At 40.0% G+C, this 22,181-nt stretch overlaps 1 protein-coding gene across 3 annotated transcripts in view; it reads left to right on the top strand.

Annotated features, from left to right (window-relative positions):
• The window catches only part of ADORA1 (adenosine A1 receptor), a 193,945-nt gene that overhangs the window by 73,390 nt on the left and 98,374 nt on the right, over positions 1–22,181 (top strand). Inside the window, exon 3 of one of the 3 annotated variants that reach the window (XM_075853890.1) lies at positions 19,370–20,209. The exons of the other annotated variants lie outside the window; for them this stretch is intronic. Coding sequence (XP_075710005.1) covers positions 19,370–20,021 — 652 coding nt within the window. The 3' untranslated portion in view covers positions 20,022–20,209. Of the gene's footprint in view, positions 1–19,369; positions 20,210–22,181 lie in introns of those variants that run through there. 3 annotated transcript variants of the gene reach the window in all.

Here is a 22,181-nt window from a genome sequence, read left to right as displayed (position 1 = left end):
CTATTAGAGTTTTATCCAATGACCGCAAATACTATACTGCCAACATAGAGCCTGAGGTCATGGATACAAATGAAAGCAGACTAGAAAGCAGGGCATAACTAGAAAATGCTGGGCCCCAGAGCAAACTATAAGACCCCAGACTGAATCAGAACCCAGACCATACTCCTAAAATAAATCAGAGAGAATAAAAGTATATATTTTAACCGGAGACCAGATTCTTGCCTAACCTCATCACCTTCTGCTCAAGGCACCACCCGCCACTCACTGGGTCCTGGCACCAGACAAGGTAACCGTTGGTTGTGTACGCCACTGCTCACTACGTCGTGACGCTGGACTGCATCAGGACACAGTGCATTGGGCGGCACCTGGAGCATAAGAAGTTTGGGAAACAGTGAGTTACTACAGCCGTAATACCACAACCCAGGCCCAATATAGGTTGGGGGCCCACTTTCCGGCTCTTCCATGGGTTCGTCCAAGCATGCTCCCACATGATTAATCTATATGTAATCATTTATATAATCTGTATATAAATATGGAGTAATATGAGGGCGGAATATTAGTTACTGCATACAGTGGAGGAAATAAGTATTTGATCCCTTGCTGATTTTGTAAGTTTGCCCACTGTCAAAGTCATGAACAGTCTAGAATTTTTAGGCTAGGTTACTTTTACCAGTGAGAGATAGATTATAGAAAAAAAAAAAAAGAAAATCACATAGTCAAAATTATATATATTTATTTGCATTGTGCACAGAGAAATAAGTATTTGATCCCCTACCAACCATTAAGAGTTCAGCTTCCTCCAGACCAGTTACACGCTCCAAATCAACTTGGCGCCTGCATTAAAGACAGCTGTCTTAAATGGTCACCAGTATAAAAGTCTCCTGTCCACAGACTCAATTAATCAGTCTGACTCTAACCTCTACAACATGGGCAAGACCAAAGAGCTTTCTAAGGATGTCAGGGACAAGATCATAGACCTGCACAAGGCTGGAATGGGCTGCAAAACCATAAGTAAGACGCTGGGTAAGAAGGAGACAACTGTTGGTGCAATAGTAAGAAAATGGAAGACATACAAAATGACTGTCAATCGACATCGATCTGGGGCTCCATGCAAAATCTCACCTCGTGGGGTATCCTTGATCCTGAGGAAGGTGAGAGCTCAGCCGAAAACTACACGGGGGGAACTTGTTAATGATCTCAAGGCAGCTGGGACCACAGTCACCAAGAAAACCATTGGTAACACATTACACCGTAATTTATTAAAATCCTGCAGTGCCCGCAAGGTCCCCCTGCTCAAGAAGGCACATGTACAGGCCCATCTGAAGTTTGCAAATGAACATCTGGATGATTCTGAGAGTGATTGGGAGAAGGTGCTGTGGTCAGATGAGACTAAAATTGAGCTCTTTGGCATTAACTCAACTCGCCGTTTTTGGAGGAAGAGAAATGCTGCCTATGACCCAAAGAACACCGTCCCCACTGTCAAGCATGGAGGTGGAAACATTATGTTTTGGGGGTGTTTCTCTGCTAAGGGCACAGGACTACTTCACCACATCAATGGGAGAATGGATGGAGCCATGTACCGTCAAATCCTGAGTGACAACCTCCTTACCTCCACCAGGACATTAAAAATGGCTCGTGACTGGGTCTTGCAGCACGACAATGACCCAAAACATACAGCCAAGGCAACAAGGCCTAGCCAGTCTCCAGACCTTAATCCCATCGAAAACTTATGGAGGGAGCTGAAGATCCGAGTTGCCGAGCGACAGCCTCGAAATCGTAATGATTTACAGATGATCTGCAAAGAGGAGTGGGCCAAAATTCCATCTAACATGTGTGCAAACCTCATCATCAACTACAAAAAAACGTCTGACTGCTGTACTTGCCAACAAGGGTTTTGCCACCAAGTATTAAGTCTTGTTTGCCAAAGGGATCAAATACTTATTTCTCTGTGCACAATGCAAATAAATATATATAATTTTGACAATGTGATTTTCTTTTTTTTTTTTAATATAATCTATCTCTCACTGGTAAAATTAACCTACCCTAAAAATTCTGGACTGTTCATATCTTTGACAGTGGGCAAACTTACAAAATCAGCAAGGGATCAAATACTTATTTCCTTCACTGTAACTATGTCAAGCATGTTGGTTGCCACCCACCTTTTCTAGAAAGAGACAGAACAAAGAAATATTTGAAAACCATTCAACAGAAGACAATTACTTTTTTTTTTGCATATTGTTTAATAGTCTTTTGTATGTGAAGTACAGAATTGCCTTTTTTTAAATCTGGTCCCGAGATTAAATATTAGGCGTTTTACTAAATGTATGAGGGTTTTTACAAGAGAAAGCTATGCAAGAACATGTTTTAGGGTGATTGTACATTTAGTCATCCGAATCCCATGATTCTCAGCTACTGCTATCTCTATTTTTTTTTCATTGCTGCAAGCCATAAATTGGTAGAACTACGGCCTTATTTTCTGTCTTTTTAAAAATTCATTACATTGTGCATGTGGAGATTAATAAAAAATCCAAGGCTGTTCAATAGGCTTCAGCATCTGGTACTCACTGAGACCTTTCATTACCGGCAAGGTCATAATCTTTTCCCCCCGTAATTGATTCTATCTCCCTGCTTGTGAGTACCTTGCTTTATGTTGGTGCACAAATGATAAAATGGTTCAAATATATTTTCAGTAGCCTGGAAGGTAATGCTTCTATATATTACAAAACGCAAAATCTGTGTGTACAATGCGTGCATGGCACTATTTACTCCACATGTTATTAACGCTATCTAGTGTAACCAGACCGCGACTGCTCTGTCATTCAGATTCTGAGTCTGTGCCTACACCGTTATTAAAGGCTGATGTCCATGGAATCCCAAAGTGTCTTTGGGTCACGGAGTAGGTATTAAATTCCTTGATGTTTAGGACCTCCGTATGCCAGATAACATTTCTGGGCTGTTGGTATAATTGAGAAACAATACACATGCATAATAAAATATGCAAGAAGATAAACAGTTCTAGATTTATAGATAAGCTTTTCTCGTGCTGCACCCGTCCTCTGGAATGTGCTACCCCAGTCAATCAGATTAATTCCCAATATCCACAGTTTTAAACGTGCCCTGAAAACACATCTCTTTAGACAGGTCTATAACATTCCCTAATCTGACTCCTTTCCATGGCCCCACTTTTAGATTAGTCATCAGAATAAGATTCCCTCACACTCCTTCTCTACATGTCCGTCATACACGGATACTGGCTGGGGACCGGCTCATGCAGCTTTATGTTACCACCCCATGTGTATAAAAATGGCTGGACTATTGTACAGAACAAACACTGTTACACTTTGTGTCTCCCTTATTTCCTCATAGAGTGTAAGCTCTTTCGAGCAGGGTCCTCACTCCTCAGGTTTGAATTGTAAATTAGCTTTGTCACTATGTAATGTCTGATATTGTTTGTTTCATGTTCCCTCTAAATTGTAAAGTGCTGCGTAATATGTTGGCGCTATATAAATAAAGATTATTATTATTATTATATTAAGCTTTAATATGGAACTTCTATTTCTTTATGGATTTTTTTTAAGATGAAATGATTACAAGGTTTGCTAAAGGTAGAGGACAGGGCATAGTAAATAACTGCAGTTCTCTGCAGAACACTCAGAGACAAGCCACTGGCAATGAATAACGTAAATACTGAACAGTAAAAGCCTAGTAAGCCTAATACAGACACCCATAATGATGAAGAGTTACATTATACCAACTGCAAAACCTGTTTTTATAGGGTTGTCTGGTTTAGAAAACCCATTTTCAAGTTCTCTATTAGAGAATACAGCGTTAAAATGAATCATCAGACTATGCTGCACTACATAAGGGCAGAATATTATGGGGACAGGTCCATTCCTCTATTAGCCAAAATGGCACATAAAAAAATTTGTCAATAGGAGCGAACAATGAATATATTGGACTCCTAGTTAACAGTCCAGTGTATTAACGAGAGGAGCACTCCCCCACCTCTCTCTGCAATAACTGACCACTCTGTATCTGCTTACACAGCAGCCTGTTGAGCACTGTGAGGATGGCGGAAGAGCACTCCCCTCATAAGAGAGCCGACCTGTCCACAAACTATGCTGTCTTTATAAAGGGCAGCATTGTCTGATGACAGATCTATTTTAATACATGGGAGAATGGCTAAACCTACACCAGCAGGAGATGAGTAGCTACAAAAAGTGCCTTCTCCACCGAGGACCTGGCATATCAATACAATACATGGGCAGCCCATAGATTTCAATGCACATGCTTCCTTTCCCTTGTGGTGGCAATGTATGAGAATTGAACACTTGCCAACCAGGTTCTCACAGATCACAGATTAGCTTCAATGTTACTTATTAAATATGCTGAGAGAGTGACAAATACAAACTATTTGACCGTTTTGATGCCCCCCCCCCCATATAAGCAACTCTAATAAATGTCCCTTCACTTGCTTCTATGGAATATCAAGATTTTTGTATGCCATGTTTTTGTTTCTCATTTGAAGTCAATGTGGGAAAACAGGGGCGGATAGGGCGTGCTGTGGTTTTAAGGGGGGAAAAAAAGTGCACATCCCCAAAAATCTTATTTTGTGAATGAGATCTTTTTAAATCTCATTTACTGCAATGTAACTTAGGTCACATAACTGCCTGAAGGCATAGTTTACCATAGGCGAGTAGCAGCATTAAGCAGTTTACAACTTCTTATAAACTTTATCTAAGCTTACATAAAAGTAGCTAATACTTTGTGTATATGAGAATTTCCCACCAATATTTTTCTGTATTTTTTACATTTGGTCAACAAAGTATATGGTTGGTAAGATACATTTTTGGTGTTTCGTGAGCAAACAAAACTGCTGAGAGCCTTATGTGACTAACTCTATGAAAAGAAAATAACACTAGATGCCAGTTAAGCCTGATGTCATGATCATTTATAGTTCTATGGAGAAATATTTTGTCTTTTCCCTAAATATTAACCTTGCATTACTGGTGTAATATTCTGGGATAGCGGTATATGGAGATTATTATAAATTGATATGAATAAACATACAAGACACCAGAAAGACAAGCACAGCCAAGCGCATGTAAGATACTATGAGCCATTGTGCTACAACAGTCGCTATTGTAATGTGCCTGGAAGGGCTCAATACTACCTATTGTCATCCATGTGCCACAGATGGTTGCTGATCAGAGCCAAATATTAAGAACATTATCCATTAACAAAGGTGTGGATTTTACAACAATGCATCTTATGTTTGTTGTCCACAATTTGTCAGTAATCTATAGTTATGTTTGTGTTTTTCATTTAAAAATAAATTCAAACCCTAACTATGTAAAATGAGAAGTTGCATAATCCAATAAGATGGGAAATGTAAGTCCTCCGTTCTCCCTCACTACAAACAACCAAGATTCTGATTTCTTACTGCAGCAAAGACCATGACCCTTAAGGGCATGTTCACACGTGGCGGAATTGCTGTGGAATTCCGCTGCAGACAGTCCGCAGTGGAATTCTCCAGCGGCCGTTTTTTACATTTGTTGAACACATTTTTAGGCAAGTTAGTTCAGACGTTGCGGGAAAACTCCGCTGCAGACCATAGGCTGCGGTGCAGAATTTTCCCTCCGCAGCATGCACTGTCTGTTGCGGAGAAGAAGCGGAATTTCACTGTGTATTTCAGCCTTTGCAATGAAAAACTGAAATTTGTGACAAGTCCGCTGTCTTTTCTGCAATGTCTGAATTACCTGTCAAATATACAAATGTTGGTGCAGATTCGTTGCGTAAATGCCCCAAATCTGCACTAACATTTGCAGAGGAAAAACTCCGCCACGTGTGAACATGCGCTAACAGTGTAGTGAAATAAAGTACCATTTCAATATGAAGAGTTACTAAACCTAAACATTCAATTCAGTCTTCAAAAATATACTTGCAAATAATGTGAAATTAAACGAAGGTAAAAGGTCGTCCATAATGAAACCATATGTTCTGCTAAGAAACCTTGTTCCTAAAAGCAGTGACTGATCAAACAAAAAAAGACTGCAGGTCAGACTTTGATGGTTAAATCTTGAGTGGTACAAAAGATACCATTGAATTTTTATCACTGGCACTTTGAGATCCGGGGCACATCCCCCTGATGCCCGGTGCTAGCAACGCCACTGTTTTATTCAATAAACATCTACAATTTATCTATTCAATGTATTTAATTCAAGTTTTATAGCCATAAAATAAATCTGGATCTTCTATTTTAACCTTTAACTGAGGTTCGGGAATGGTTGAAAGATGTACTTGACCTGTTGATATAATCTCAACATATCCCACATGGACAGAATGTTACACTCATGTTGGAATCTGTCTCCAGTAAAATCCCAAACTACCACATTATTCGGTCTATAGGATGTGCTTGATTTTCCTTGGTTCATTTGGATTAAGAAAAAACAGTTATTAAAGAGGCTCTGTCACCAGATTATAAGTGACCTATCTCCTACATAATGTGATCAGCGCTGTAATGTAGATAACAGCAGTGTTTTTTATTTTGAAAAACGATCATTTTTGAGCAAGTTATGAGCAATTTTAGATTTATGCTAATTCGTTTCTTAATGACCAACTGGGCGTGTTTTTACTTTTGACCAAGTGGGCGTTGTACAGAGGAGTGTATGACGCTGACCAATCAGCGTCATACACTTCTCATTGTTCCAGCCCAGCTTCTTTCACTGCACAATCACGCTGGGCTGTGGATCATGCCGTTTCACGGCATATTGAGCTGATATCCACATGTACCGTACTGTTAGGCCCCTTGCACACGACCGTGCCCGCAATCCCGGCCCGCGATTGCGGGCACGGCCGGCCGCTGACTGACAGCCGCATTTTCGGGCCGTGCCCCCATACAAAGTATGGGAGCACGGCCCGCAAAATGCGAAAGAACGGACATGTTCCATAATTCCCGGAACATTTCCACGGCACGGACACCCTTCCGTAGTGCTACGGAAAGGTATCAGTGTTCAATGAAAGTGAATGGCTCCGTTTTTGCGGACCGCAATTGCGGTCCGCAAAAACGGAGGTTTTTTACGGTCGTGTGCATGGGGCCTTAGTGGTGAGTATTTGTTAGTAATAGAGATCATTGATTCCGATTATGAAAGATTGCTCAGACAGATAAAGCCATACATATGAAGAGCACTTGAAAAACATCAGATGATTAAAATCTGGAATAGATTAGTTAAAACCTTTTGGATTCAGATCCATAGTTGACACATGGTAAGACAAAGGGAGAAAAATCTCCAGCTCACCCGTCCAACGCCTGACACTCCGACCTCGCACGGATCTCTGCAACGGTCCAAGGTGGGTAGTAGAGAAAATGGAGAAAATGATCCAGCGCTGCAGGAGTGTATTTAAAAAGGAACGTATTCCTAAATTTATTGGCAAACAAATGTTAAAAAAGTATGGCAGGCAGACTTGGTAGCAATGAATGATAGCCATGAGTAAGAGCACTCGACGTGCTTGAAACGCGTAGGCTCAATATACCTACCTGTTGCTGCCTTGCTACCAAGTCTGCCTGCCGTACTTTTTTAACATTTGTTTGCCAATAAATTTAGGAATACGTTCCTTTTTAAATACACTCCTTCAGCGCTAGATCATTTTCTCAATTTTCTTGACACATGGTACTCTGGAGCTTTTCCTCCATAGGCTGCTACTAGGACACGTCATACCGATGAGCAGAATAACCCACCCTGTACTGAATACATTTAATTTTGCCAAACTATCCCCATCTGCAGCAGAATAATCTGTGTCCGCAAAGGCCAATGTCATGCTTACTGTCACACTGGTGCATAAAGGGCCGTCAAGTAAATCCAGTAACAAGAAGCTATTGAAAGGGGATTATTTGCTCAATATGTTTGTGATAACTGATAAAAAGTGACCTTTTCCATGACATCCTTCTATCAAACCTTCTCTTTGTAATGGAGCAGGCACACTTGAAAGGATCGGCTCACTGAACCCACAATGCATATATCATTAGGGCTCCCTGCCGGTGCATGACTCTGCAGTTCAACAACACGATCAACACTGAAGAAAGACTGCCAACACTTTGATCCTCTGTATAATACTTTCTTTCCTTTTATTTCAGACAAGCGTTTAGATGAAAAAGATTTCAAATTCCATGACAAAAGTTTGAAGCACATATTTTATCTAAACTTTTGTTTGCAATGAGTTGGAAAGTTTTTTTTTTTCTACAGAAGATCCAAGTGCTAAATAACGAATACGATAATGGCATTGTTCTAAAATCCTAAAAACGAGATGTATATATCAATTAAAAGGGAAATGGTTTCCCACTTTTGTCCATTTATTATTTTTTTTATATGACCTTTTAACCTGGTGTAGTTAACTTCCCAACCATGTACCTTTTTGTTGGATATGTAGCAGTCCATACATAAAATTCTTAGATACCACCTTTCTCCAGAACGTTCTGAGGAAATGTCTGAAACTGCCTTTTAACAGTCTTTTTATTTATTTATTTTAATTAGAGGGGTTGTATCATTGCAGACAACTCCTTTAATCTGATCGCCGGGAGTCTGGCTCCTGAGTCCCCTGGCAAAAAGCAGATTTTGCCGAGGGGTGATGCAGCCGGTTGCTGCAGAGGAAATGTAGGATTACATGCAGCCATTGAGATGAATAGCTGTTTATTTAACACATAGATGGCTTAAAGGGAAGGTGTCACAAAATTATTATTTTTTTATATATTATGGCTTTTAGTATGTCATTAAAATAAATTTTATTTATTTGTGTTTTTGTGTTGTACGTTTTTCTTTTTTCTTTCTTTTACTTCTCTATGGAGGCTGCCATTTTTTTTTCATCTCTGTATGTATCGATTAACGACACATACAGAGATGGAATACGGCACATACATCCCCATAGAGAATGGGAACGGGAGCCGTTCCATTCACTATAGCGTACGCCGTCTGTGTGTGCGCCGCTCCCACACAGACCAAAAGGAAGGTCTTCGGCAGAGCGACATCCGGCGCCATTTTCATGTGGACCGGAAGCCGCGGCCGGACAGTAAGATGACGATTTTCCGGCCATATGTTCAGACGCAAGGACTAGGAGCGGCGGCGGCAGGAGCAGGTAAGTTATGTTTGTGTTTGTGTATGTGATGTGTGTGTATGTTGGTGTTATACTGTGTGATTACCACTGTATCTAATCCTCCTACACTGCGGCACACAGTGTAGGAGGTTTGAACATTCAACCCCCTCCTTTCTCCTGGCACTAGCCAGGATAAAGGAGGGGGGATTGTGTGAGTTAACTAGAGCGAGTATGTCTTCTCCAATTTTGCAGCATAAAGCAATGAGGTTGCTTTACCACATGCCAATGCTGCAATTTTGGGAATTGCTCCCTCTAGTGACCAGCACATGGAAATGTTATAAATTAGAATCTAATTTATAATATTTCCTGACTTGTGAAAAAATTAAAAAAATTAAAACAATGTGTAATCATTTATATACTAACTGTTTAACAAAAAAGAAAAAAGATAATTTCTAGCGACACATTCCCTTTAAGTCCCACAGAGCTCAAGCCACTGGCTCTTTTCTCTGGCATAGAGAGGGTGACCCTAATAGAACATGTAGACAAGGGATGACCGGATGGGCTAACCCCTTTTTAAAGTTCAATTTTTGCGTGTGTCTGTTTAGATTTTTTTTTACGTGAAATTCACAGATTCAAAACAACGCGCTGGTTTCTGTTATTCCTTCCAATTTAAATTATATCTCAATAAGGAAGGAGTAATTATAAAACTTGGCTTTTAATGAGATGATAAAACGTGGAAAAACACTCATTTGATTATGTAACACACACTGACATACAGAACATATAAGGGTCTTTGAAGAACAGGAATAGAGGTTCGATTCTGTTATGCGCTTTTTATAGGGTCAATCACTGATCATTCTTGGTGTCCCCTATAATCATACTGATCTAGCCCTATATTTGGTAACACTGCCGGGCACCCATTCTGAAAAGAATGACCCTATAACTGCCAGAACCTATCCCTAATGTCCTCTTCTATTATTCCCTAAATATAGAACGCCTGCTCCTACGTATTTCACCCTTCATCAGCGAGACGTCTAGTTTCTAGTACACAGATTTTTTGTGTTTTGCCCTACTCTCGTGTGTTTTATAGGTCAGCAGAGCCCGCCCAGTCTGGGGGCTCGGCTGCAAGACTGCCAATCAACGGAGAGGCTTGTCTGACTCATCATGCCTCCGTGATTCACAGTCCCTCATTGGGCTGAGTCTGTCGTCATCGTTATGGGGATTTTTTATGCGCATCCCCTATTGGCCCGTTACATTGTCAATCATAGTGCATCATATTGATAGTTGTGCTACATCTCCGTTATTGTAGATTTTCGGGGATGTTATCTTTTCTATACATCCCCGTGATTTGTGTACCTAGCGTATTTACTTACCACTTGGCAATAACATTGGAATTGTATTATACATTCCTTATTTTTGTCTTAGGCATTTGTCTTATTATGATCCTAATGACGGTTATTAAGGGGATTAAGAGGGAGGGGGAATGTTAGGCTAAGTAGTGTTACTATTAATCTAGACAATTTTTTATAGTAGCGTTAAAGAATTGGCCTCATATATATACATTGCAATTTAATTATCATTCTTGGAGATGCTTATCTAAGGATCACTTTTACAGTCATTAGTCGTTATGTATGTATGTATGTATGTATGTATGTATGTGTATATATATATATCCAGAATTACTTGGACAGTGACAAGTTTTGGCATTTTAGTTGTCTACAATACATATTAAATATAGTTATATAATCAATATGGAATTAAAGTGCAGACTCCGCTTTAATTTGAGGGTATTCCCATCCTAATTTGAGGAAGGGTTTATGAATTACTGCTCTTTAACCCGTTAGTGACCGCCCCATAGTGTTTTTACGGCGGCCACTATCGGGCTTTATTCCGATGAAATAGCCTTTTTACGGCGCTGCATCGGAATAAATAAACAGAGCAGGGAGCCGTTAAATCTCCCTGCTCTCAGCTGCCAGAGGTAGCTGAGGGCTGGGGGCATCCCTGCTCAAACGGGTGAGATCGATATTAGTATCGATCTCACCCGTTTAACCCAGCATCTCAGTGGTTTTGTAGAGAGGGAAGGAGCTCCCTCTCATCCCACTGACACCCCGCGATAAGATCGCCGTGTGTCTGGGTCTCCGATGGCAGCCGGGGGCCTAATAAAGGTCCCCAGGTCCGCCTGTAGTGAATGCCTCTGGCATGACCTAGCAGATGCCTGTCCGTTTAAGACAGACAGGCATAATACACTGCAATATAGAAGTATTGCAGTGTATTCTAAATGCGATCGGATAATCGCATAGTGAAGTCCCCTAGTGGGACTAGTAAAAAAGTTTAATAAAAAGTTTAAAAAAAAATGAAAAACCCACTTTTCCCCCTTAACTGCTTTATTATAAACAAACAAAAAGTAAAAAAAGTTACAAATATTTGATATCGCCGCGTCCGTAACGACCCCAACTATAAACTTGTTGCATCATTTAACCTGCACGGTGAACGTCGTAAAAAAATATATAAAAAACAAACATTCAAAAATTGCTGTTTTCTTTGAATCCAGCCTTAAAAAAAATGTGATAAAGTGATCAAAAAGTTGCATCTACTCCAAAATGGTACCGATAAAAACTACAAGTCGCCCTGCAAAAAAAAGGCCTCATACAATTGCATCAACGAAAAAATAAAAGTGTTATGGCACTTCAAATATGGAGACACAAAATCAAATAATTGTTAAAAAAAAGTGTTTTCATTGTGTAAAAGTAGTAAAACATACAAAAACTATACCAATGTGGTAACGTTGCAATCGCAACAACCCACTGAATAAAGTTAGTGTTATTTATTTACACAGTAAACTGCGTAAATTTAGGATGCAAAAATGTGTGGCGAAATTGCAGGTTTTTTTCTATTCCCCCCAAAAAAAAGTTAATAAAAGTTAATCAAATTCTATGTACCCCAAAATGGTGCTATTAAAAATTACAACTTGTCCCGCAAAAAACAAGACCTTATACAGCTACGTCGACGCAAAAATAAAAAAGTTATAGCTCTTTGAATGAGACTATGGAAAAATGTAAAAAATGGCTTGGCCATTAAGGTCTAAAATAGGCTGGCCATTAAGAGGTTAATATGTAGTTGCCTCTTTTTCAAGGGACCAAAGGTGATTGGAAATTGGACAATTATCTCAGAAGCTATTTAATGGGCTGCATGGGCTATTCCCTTGTTAATCCATCATTGATTAAGCAGGTAAAAGGTCTGGAGTTGATTCCTGGTGTGGCATTTGCATTTGGAAGCTGTTGCTGTGAACCCACAATATGAGGTAAAATGTGCTCTCAATGCAAGTGAAACAGACCATCGTTAGGCTGAAAAAAATGAAGAAATCCATCAGAGAGATAGCACAAATGTTAGTAGTGGCAAAATTAACAGTTTGGTACATTCTTGAATAAAAAGAGTGCACTGGTGATCTCGTAAACTCCAAAAGGCCTGGACGTCCTCGGAAGACAATAGTGGTGGATGATCGCAGAATCCTTTCCATGGTGAAGAAAAACCCCTTCACAACATCTACCCAAGTGAAGAACACTCTCCTGGAAGTAGGTGTATAAGTATCTAAGTCTACCATAAAGAGAAGACTTCATGAGAGCAAATACAGAGGGTTCACCACAAGGTGCAAACCATTAATCAGCCTCAAAAACAGATTAGACTTTGCCACACAACATGTAAAGAAGCCGCCCAGTTCTGGAATAGCATGAAACTAAGATCAACCTGTACCAGACTGATGGGAGGAAGAAAGTATGGAGAAAGCTTGGAACGGCTCATGATCCAAAGCACACCACATCCTCTGTAAAACATGGTGGAGGCAGTTTGATGGCATGGGCACCGGGTCACTAGTGTTTATTGATGATGTGACTGAAGACAGAAGCAGCCGGATGAATTCTGAAGTGTTCAGGGATATACTATCTGCTCAGATTCAACCAAATACAGCAAGGTTATTTGGACGTCACTTTACAGAACAGATGGACAATGACCCAAAACATACTGCGAAAGCAACCCAGCAGTTTATTAAGGCAAAGAAGTGGAATATTCTGCAATGGCCAAGTCAATCACCAGATCTCAACACGATCGAGCACGCATTTCACTTGCTTAACCCCTTCTCGACATTTGACGTATCAATACGCCAAAGTTGGGTTGGGGAAGTATGGAACGGGCTCACGGGGTGAACCCGCTCCATACGATGCCGGTATCGGCTGTTTGTTACAGCCGACCCTTTAGAGTAACAAGCGGCATCGCGCTCGAGCGCGATCCCGCTCGTTTAACTCGTTAAATGCTGCGGTCAATAGCGACTGCAGCATTTCAATAGTTAGAAAGAGGGGGGCGAACCCCTCTAACAGTTCATCGCGCCCCCCACAACGCAATCGCGGGGGGGGCATGGTTGCTATGGCTGCCTGGGGGCCTAATGAAGGCCCCCGGGTCCGCCATCTTTGTGCACCTATTAATCCCTGCCTCCAGCAGGGCTTAATAAGTGCCTGTCAGAATCACAATATACTGAAAAACATTAGTATTGCAGTATATCGTGCAAGCGATCTAACGATTGCTGGTTGAAGTCCCCTAGGGGGACTAAGAAAAAAAAAAGTAAAAATTAGTACAAATAAAAAAATGAAAAGTAAAAAAAAAACCTTTTTCCCATTTTCACCCTAGAGCATAGTAAAAAAATAAATAAATAAACATAATTCGCATCGCCGTGTCCGTAAAAGTCTGAACTATTACAATGTATCATTATTTAACCCGCACGGTGAACGCCATAAAAAAAAAAAATGTAAACGCCAGAATCTTTATTTTTTGGTCACCTAATCTCCCCCAAAAAAATTAAATAAAAAGTGAGCAAAATGTCACAAGTACACCAAAATGGTATTATTAAAAACTACAGCTTATCCCCCCAAAAAAATAAGCCCTCATACCACTTAAATCGACGGAAAAATAAAAAAGTTATAGCTATGAATTTGGCGACACAAAATAAATTTGCTTTTTTACACTTAGCTTTTTACTTGTAAAAGTAGTAAAATATAGAAAAAAACTATATATATTTGGTATCGTATATGACACACAGAATAGAGTTAACATGCTGTTTTAATTGCACAGTGAATTCCGTAAAAACGGCGTGCAAAAAACCATGGAGGAATCGTTGTTTTTTTTCATTTTCTACCCCACAAATATTTTTCTTTCCTATTTCCTAGTACATTATATGGCAAAATAAACGGTGCTACGAAAAACTACAACTCGTCCCGCAAAAATCAAGCCCTCATAGGACTATATTGACGGAAAAATAAAGACTTTATGGCTTTTGGAATGTGGGGAGGAAAAAACGAAAATGAAAATCTGAAAAAGGGCTGCAGCGGGAAGGGGTTAAAACAAAACTTAAGGCAGAAAGACCCACAAACAACTGAAGACGGCTGCAGTAAAGGCCTGGCAAAGCATCACAAGGGAGGAAACCCAGCGTCTGGTGATGTCCATGGGTTCCAGACTTCAGGCAGTCATTGCCTGCAAAAGATTCTCTACAAAGTACTAAAAAAAACATTTTATTTATGGTAATGTTCATTTGTCCAATTACTTTTGAGCCCCTGAAATGAGGAGGCTGTGTAGAAAAATGGTTGCAATTCCTAAACGTTTCACAGGATATTTTTGGTCAACCCCTTTAATTAAACACATCAATTGCATCTCAGTTGTTTCATTTCAAATCCAATGTGGTGGCAGCAGAGCCCAAATCATGAAGATTGTGTCACTGTACAAATAATTATATCTTAAGGTGCTTCCGCCCCAAAAACCCATTGAGTTTCTGACGTACCTAACCGCAAAAACCGCTTGCGGTTTTTCTTTGCCTGTTGTGGAATTTGTAAAAAAAAAAAGACGCCTCAAAAAGCGGAAAATATTGTGGCAAAAAAACGCGCCAAAAACGCCTGTGGTGCAAAACCACTCCAAAAAAATAAAAACTTAAAAGAAAATGTGTGAACAGGCCCTAATTCATCTCAGGCCCTGTTCACACAGAGGTTTTTTTGGACACGGAAACCGCGTCGTAAAACGCACCAAAAAACTTCCAAAAATGCCTCCCATTGATTTCAATGGGAGGCAGAGGCGTTTTTTTCCTGCGAGCGGTAAAAAACACTCGCGGGAAAAAGAAGCGACATGCCCTATCTTCTAGCCTTTACGCTTCTGTCCTCCCATTGACATCAATGGGAGGCAGAGAAAGCGTATTTCGCTGCTTTTTTGCCCGTGACGTTCAATGGGCGCGAGCAAAAAACGCAGCGAAAATCGCGGCAAACGGCGTGCAGGCAGATCAAAATCTGCCTCAAAATTCCAAACGGATTTTGAGGCAGAATTTTCTGCCTGCAAAAAAACTCTGTGTGAACTCAGCCTTAACTGTATTTGTCATAAGTTTACCAATGCGATGACGCCCATAGTTCATCATTAACATTGCGGATCTACAGTAAGGATCGTATTATGTCGCATTGAGTTTGACTTATGTTTAATAATGCAATGACGCCCACAATGCGCTAAGACTCAAAAAGGGGCTAAAATATACTGTTTAGATTTTTCTTCAAATGATTTGCTGCTCTGGACTGAGAGCCTATTTACACCGACCGTTGCAACGAGCGCCGATCAACGAGACTGCTCGTTGATTGGCGCTCATTGGCTCCTGTCAAACGGAGCTATGGATGGGGACGAGCGGTCGTTACTCCGATCGCTCGTCCCCATACGTTATTATCATGCCGCCAGCGCCTCTCCCTGTTTACACAGGGAGAGGTGCTGCCGACAACTATTATATCTATTATATTTGAGTTTTATTAAACGATACGATCAGCAGATGAACGAGCGTTTGCTCATTCGTCTGCTGATCTCTGCCGTGCTTAAACGTTCTATGAACGCTTGACTGCCCGATAGTTGCCCAGTGTAAAAGGGCCTTTATTGATTAACATTCTCTGAATCAACAGTCACGTAATGAACTGGTTAATATGGAATTTAAGTGTGCTCCGAGATAAATTTTTATCAGTTATATTGCTGCTCTGGACGGTTATTATAGAGATACAGCGTGATTGTTCAGAGAAGGCAGATAACATTTGTCGGTGGATCTAGTTAATGGGTTCCCTGGTTTGCACAACTAAATTTCAGGTTGCAATCTGATTGTAGAGGTACCGATTACCTGGAGCCAAACCCCTTTCCACATATTTAATTATCTGTTTGCCCTGGGGGGACAGCAATGTTTCTGCTGCACGACAGGCATTAAAATTAGTGGTTGTCCATTTTTTACCTTGACTGAGACATTTTTTTATTTTTAATATTCGTTTTTTACTCCCTTCTTTTCAAGAGCCATAATTTTTTTTAATTTTTGCGTCAATAGTGATGTGAGGGCTTATTTTTTTGCGGGAAGAGTTGTGGTTTGTAATGGCACAATTTAAAGTACCATATAACATACTGGGAAACTGAAAAAAAAATATTTGCGGGCTGAAATTGGAAAAAACTGTGATTCCTACATTTGTTTTTGGGATTTCGGCATTTGCGGTAAAACCAACAACTTAACTTTATTCTGTGGCTCAATACGATTACGGTGATACTAAATTTATTTAGGTTTTTTCATATTTTACAATTACAAAAAAACACGTGCTGTCGTTTTTATTGGCACCATTTTTTTGTACACAACTTTTTGATCACTTTTTACAACTTTTTTTTTTTAGAGCCATGGTAACCAAAAAACAGCGATTTTGGCATTTTATATTTTTTGTGGCATTCACCATGTGAGTTAAATAATGGTATACTTTTACGGATGCAGTGATACCAATTTTGTTTCTTTTTTTTAATGGGAAAAAGTTTTTTTTCCTTTAACTTAAATTTCTTTTTCACTACCAATAACTTTAATAAACTTTTTTTACACATAATTTTAGCCCCTCTAGGGGATTTGAACCTGCAAGCTTTAGATCGCTGGTACAATAGACTGCAATACTAATGTATTGCAGTATATTGTCATTTTTACTTGATTTTGTTAAACCCTGCCAGATGCAGACAGAAGGCAGTCCTGGGGGCTTTCATTAGGCCCCAGGGCTGCCATGACTACTATTGGGACCCCCCGATCGCGTTGTGGTGGTGCGGAGGAGATGCGGCCCTCCTCTTTTCAACACCTCAGATGCTGCGGTCCCATTTGACTGCATCATTTGAGGGGTTAAACGGCCAAGAACGGCGCGATCGCTGTTCCTGACATTTATTCCCGGGTTTCGGCTGTAATACACAGCTTATACCCACTGAGTATGGAGCGCGTTCAGCCCGTGAGTGTGCTCCATACTTCCCTAAGACGCTTATCACGTACATGTACGTGATAATGCATCAAGGGGTTAAAGGCTATGTACGCCTTTTGAAATGTTTATTTTTTTTTTGTGTGTATCAGTGTGATTGGTGAAAGTTTGTAATTACATTTTATTAAAAATGTATTTGAACTTTTTGAGATACAGCTGCTTTGTATCCTTTATACAGAATAGCTGTATCGTGCGCTAAGACCTGAATCCGTCAGGTCAGCAGCACTGACGCGTTCAGTAAAAGTGGGTCCTGCGTGTACCCGCTGACACTGAACCCGTCAGTCCCGCTGACCTGATGGATTCAGGTTTCAGAGTGAGATAAAGCTGCTCTGTATACAGTATACAAAGCAGCTGTATCTCAGAAAGTAAAAATAATTTTTAATAAAATGCAATTAGAAATGTGTATCCGTGCCACTTTCTATAAAAAAAACAAAAACAAAAAAAACAACGTTTTCAAATGTGTACATAGCCTTTAAGTTGTGAGTGGTGCGTTAGCTAATATATGAGGGCACAAGAGGAAAATCTGCCTCCATTAACTAATCACACCCTAGTAGGGAACTTGATAAATGGCTGACACAATGTAGACAGCTCCTCTATACCTAGATATACTAATATATAATACTAAAATAATATATTAATTGTTAAGGATCTGCCAGGCACAGCTTCTGTATCCACGCCCATAGGTAATCAGTCTGCACCTGCTTCTATGTCTGGGAGACTGACTCCATCTTCCGCCACTCAGGATGGCAGGCTTAGGAGTGGGAGAGCCTATCATAGCCTGGCCAGACGGAGCTAGCTCCCGCCCTCTGTCTATTTATACCTGCCTTTCCTGTTCCTCCTTGCTTGTGATTCTTCTCATTTGGTTTCCTGGCCCTGCTGCAGCTTCTTGATCTATTTGACCCTGCTTCATATTGACCCTGGCTTACTGACTACTCTCCTGCTCTGTGTTTGGGTACCTCGTACACTCCTGGTTTGACTCGGCTTGTTCACTACTCTCCTGCTCTGCGTTTGGTACCTCGTACACTCCTGGTTTTACTCGGCTCGTTCACCACTCTTGTTGCTCTTGGTGTTGCCGTGGGCAACTGCCCCTTTTCCCTTGCTTCTGTGTACCCTTGTCTGTTTTGCACATATTGAGCGTAGGGACTGTCGCCCAGTTGTACCCCGTCGCCTAGGGCGGGTCATTGCAAGTAGGCAGGGACTGAGTGGCGGGTAGATTAGGGCTCACTTGTCTGTTTCCTTACCCCCGTCATTACTTTAATATTATTTTTTAAGCAAACAGTTGATGGGCAAGCTAAATGTCTAAATTGATTATGAAATTGTAATGTCTAAATTAGATGAGATTTGTACAGTTAAACTCTTGCTATAGACTTTCCTGTTTCATTTGGCAGATGGGGCTATCTTTTCCCCAACCTTAATGAAATAATTTAAATAAGATCTGGCAGCTCTCCTGACATGTCTGTTTTAGTAAATTCTTACCCCCCCCCCCCCCCCCATAAAATAACAAAGCTGCAACATCTAATCTTTAGAATCTGCATTGTGCCTTTCCTCTGTTATTCCTCATGGAAATGTATGAACAAACTGAAAATTGGATCTTTCCATTACCCTTGTCAATGAGGTATGTCTGACATTAACCAGTCAGTGCTGGCTGTCTCAATGTAAACACGCCTCATTGACAAGGGCAATGGTAAGACCCAATTTTCAATTTATTCATACATTTCCAGGAGGAATAACTGACGTAGGGCAGAATGCAGGGTTCTGAGAGAAAAATGCTACAACATTGTTATGTTATAGGGAATCCAAGATGATCCTTATTTAGCTTGGGGTTGTCTTTAACTTGAGCTAGCTGCCTATTTTAATTTCATTATCACTGAGTTTCTAGATCTAAAAATATACTCTTCGATTATCTGTATTTGTATTTTTTAGCAATTTTTCAACTAATTTGTCTCCCATTTTTTGTCTTCCAGTTATAAAAGTGTTGTCACAGCTAGAAGAGCTGTGATTGCAATAACAGGATGCTGGGTCCTCTCCTTCATTGTTGGACTGGTTCCCATGTTTGGTTGGAACAACATAAACCATTTGAGAAAACAAGATAACACCAGCTACGGTGAAATCATCATAACTTGTCAATTTGAAACCGTGATCAGTATGGAATATATGGTGTACTTTAATTTCTTTGTCTGGGTCCTTCCTCCTCTATTCCTCATGTTTATCATTTATTTGGAAGTGTTCAATTTAATTCAAAGACAACTTAATAAAAAAGTATCCTCCAGCTCTAAAGATCCACAAAAATACTACGGAAAAGAACTGAAAATTGCAAAGTCATTAGCGTTAATCCTGCTATTATTTGCTTTAAGCTGGTTACCTCTTCACACCCTGAATTGCATCACATTGTTCTGTCAGACTTGCAATACGCCAATGATCATCACTTATATCGCCATCTTCTTGACACATGGAAATTCAGCAATGAACCCTATTGTCTACGCGTTTCGCATTGAAAAATTCCAATCTACATTTTTGTATATCTGGAAGAAATATTTCTGCTGCAAAAGCGGAAGGGACCTTAACAGAGCAAATACTATGAACATTGAGAGGTCATGTTCAAAAAATGTGATTTAAAATAAGGTTCTGTTTTGTATACCATATTATTCTAAATAACCTAATAACCACTTTTTGTTCCAATGTCCAGTTTAACAATAAATGACAGTTTAATGAAATCTTTAGGTTGGTGCTGATTTAAATTGCAATAAGGAATCTATGTAAATTTGTAATTACAATGCAAGATATGTGAATATATACATATTCTAATTTTATATTTATACATATTAAGTAACCGCTAATTTATTTAACGGAAAAAATAAATGTATTCCCACAAAATGACATTAAACAAAATCCAACTTATTCTGTCATACATGTTTTACACTGGTTTCTGATGGGAAAAGTGATAGCGCCACCATGTGTTCATAATGAATAAATTTATATATTTAAATTTTTTAATAAAGTTCTGAAATAAATACATGGGATTGAAAATTGCAAACATCTTCAAATCATATATATATATAAAAGGTCTACAGAATGAGGTAATCTTTTTCCATTTAAGTGTTCTAAATTATGTTATTTATGCAAGGAAGTAGATAGTTTTAGAAACCAAGTACAGTACTGTAAAAAAAGATTTGCCCTTCTCCCAATTTCTTCCATTTTTGCTAATTTGTCACATTTAAATGTTTTCAGATTACCTAACCAATTTTAATATAAGATATAGCACACACACAAGTAAACACAAAATTACCATTCTTTTATTGAGGATTATGATTTGTTCAAAACCTATGTCACCCAGGTGAAAAAGTAATTCCATACGGAATTTTGAGGCAGATTTTGATCTGCCTGCACGCAGTTTGCCGCATTTCTCACCCGCGGCCATTGAGCGCCGCAGGCAAAAACGCAGCGAGATACGCTTTCTGTGCCTCCCATTGATGTCAATGGGAGGTGAGAGACGTAAACGCTCGAAGATAGTGCATGTCGCTTCTTTTTCCCACGAGACGGTTTTTCCGCTCGCAGGAATAAATCCTCCGCCTCCCATTGAAATCAATGGGAGGCATTTTTGGCCGCTTTTTGGCGTGTTTTCTGACGCGGTTTCTTACATCAATGTGAAGACATTTTGGCCACTTTTCTTTGCAGAATTGTTTTAATTCAGCTACATTAGAGTGTTTTCGAGCATCAACTGTCTGTTTAAAGAGAATCTGTCATTGAAATTATGCTGCCCTCCCTGTGGGCAGCATAAAGTAGTGACAGACAATGATTTCAGCGATCTGTCACTAATTTGCTTAAGTTAAGCCATTTTATGAAGACTCACCTGCAGAGCCTGGGCAGACCTAGCAGAGTGTCCGGCATATTTATGATCGGCTACTAGGTCCACCCACTCTTAATTGAAAGTGGGTGGGTCTTGTGGCAGCTCATAGGTACGACAGGTAAGTTCTCATAAACAGCTAAACTTAGTGTAAGGGTATGTTCACACGGCCCATTTTCAGCCGTTTTTCAGGCCGTAAACGCCCGAAAAATGGCCGAAAAATCGTAAGCACGGCGTTCTGTTCCGACGGGCCACTTTTTTCGCGCGGCCATTTTTAAAAACGTCCGCCTAAAAAAACGGCCACGAAAAAAAGTGCAGGTCACTTCTTGAGACGTTTTTGGAGCCTTTTTTCATAGACTCTATTGAAAACAGCTCCAAAAACCGCTGTAAAAAACGCAGTGAAAAACACGAGTTGCTGAAAAAACGTCTGAAAATCAGGAGCTGTTTTCCCTTGAAAACAGCTCCGTATTTTCAGAAGTTTTTGACTCAGCGTGCGAACATACCCTAACTAAACATTAAAAAAACTTTTGACTTTCTATTGAGCCCGTACACTGCTCGCTTGACTTTCCGAGAAAAGCCAATTAGAAAGAAAGCGGTACATCGCTCACCCGAGCGCTTCTGCCACTTGGTTTTAGCGATTGGTGGGGGTCTCAGTGCTCAGCCCCACCATTGAAAACTTCCGGGATGTCACTGACATGTCAAAAGTTTTTTAAAAGTTTAGTCACCCTTTAAACAAATGAGTGACAGACTGCTGAAATCACTACATTATGCTGTCCACAGTCAGGGCACCATCATTTCAATGATAAGTTCCCTTTAAGTTCATGCCACAGCATCTCAATGGGATACAACTCGGTACTTGACTCGGTCCCTCCAAAACCTTAATTTTGTTTCTTTTGAGCCATTCAGAGGCGGACTTGTTTTTGTGATTGAGA

This window comes from Rhinoderma darwinii, chromosome 2 (assembly GCF_050947455.1).
Source record: "Rhinoderma darwinii isolate aRhiDar2 chromosome 2, aRhiDar2.hap1, whole genome shotgun sequence".
Classification (NCBI taxonomy): Eukaryota; Metazoa; Chordata; class Amphibia; order Anura; family Rhinodermatidae; genus Rhinoderma; species Rhinoderma darwinii.
Note: the sequence above shows the minus strand (reverse complement) of the source record. Positions and strands in the feature narration are given on the sequence as shown.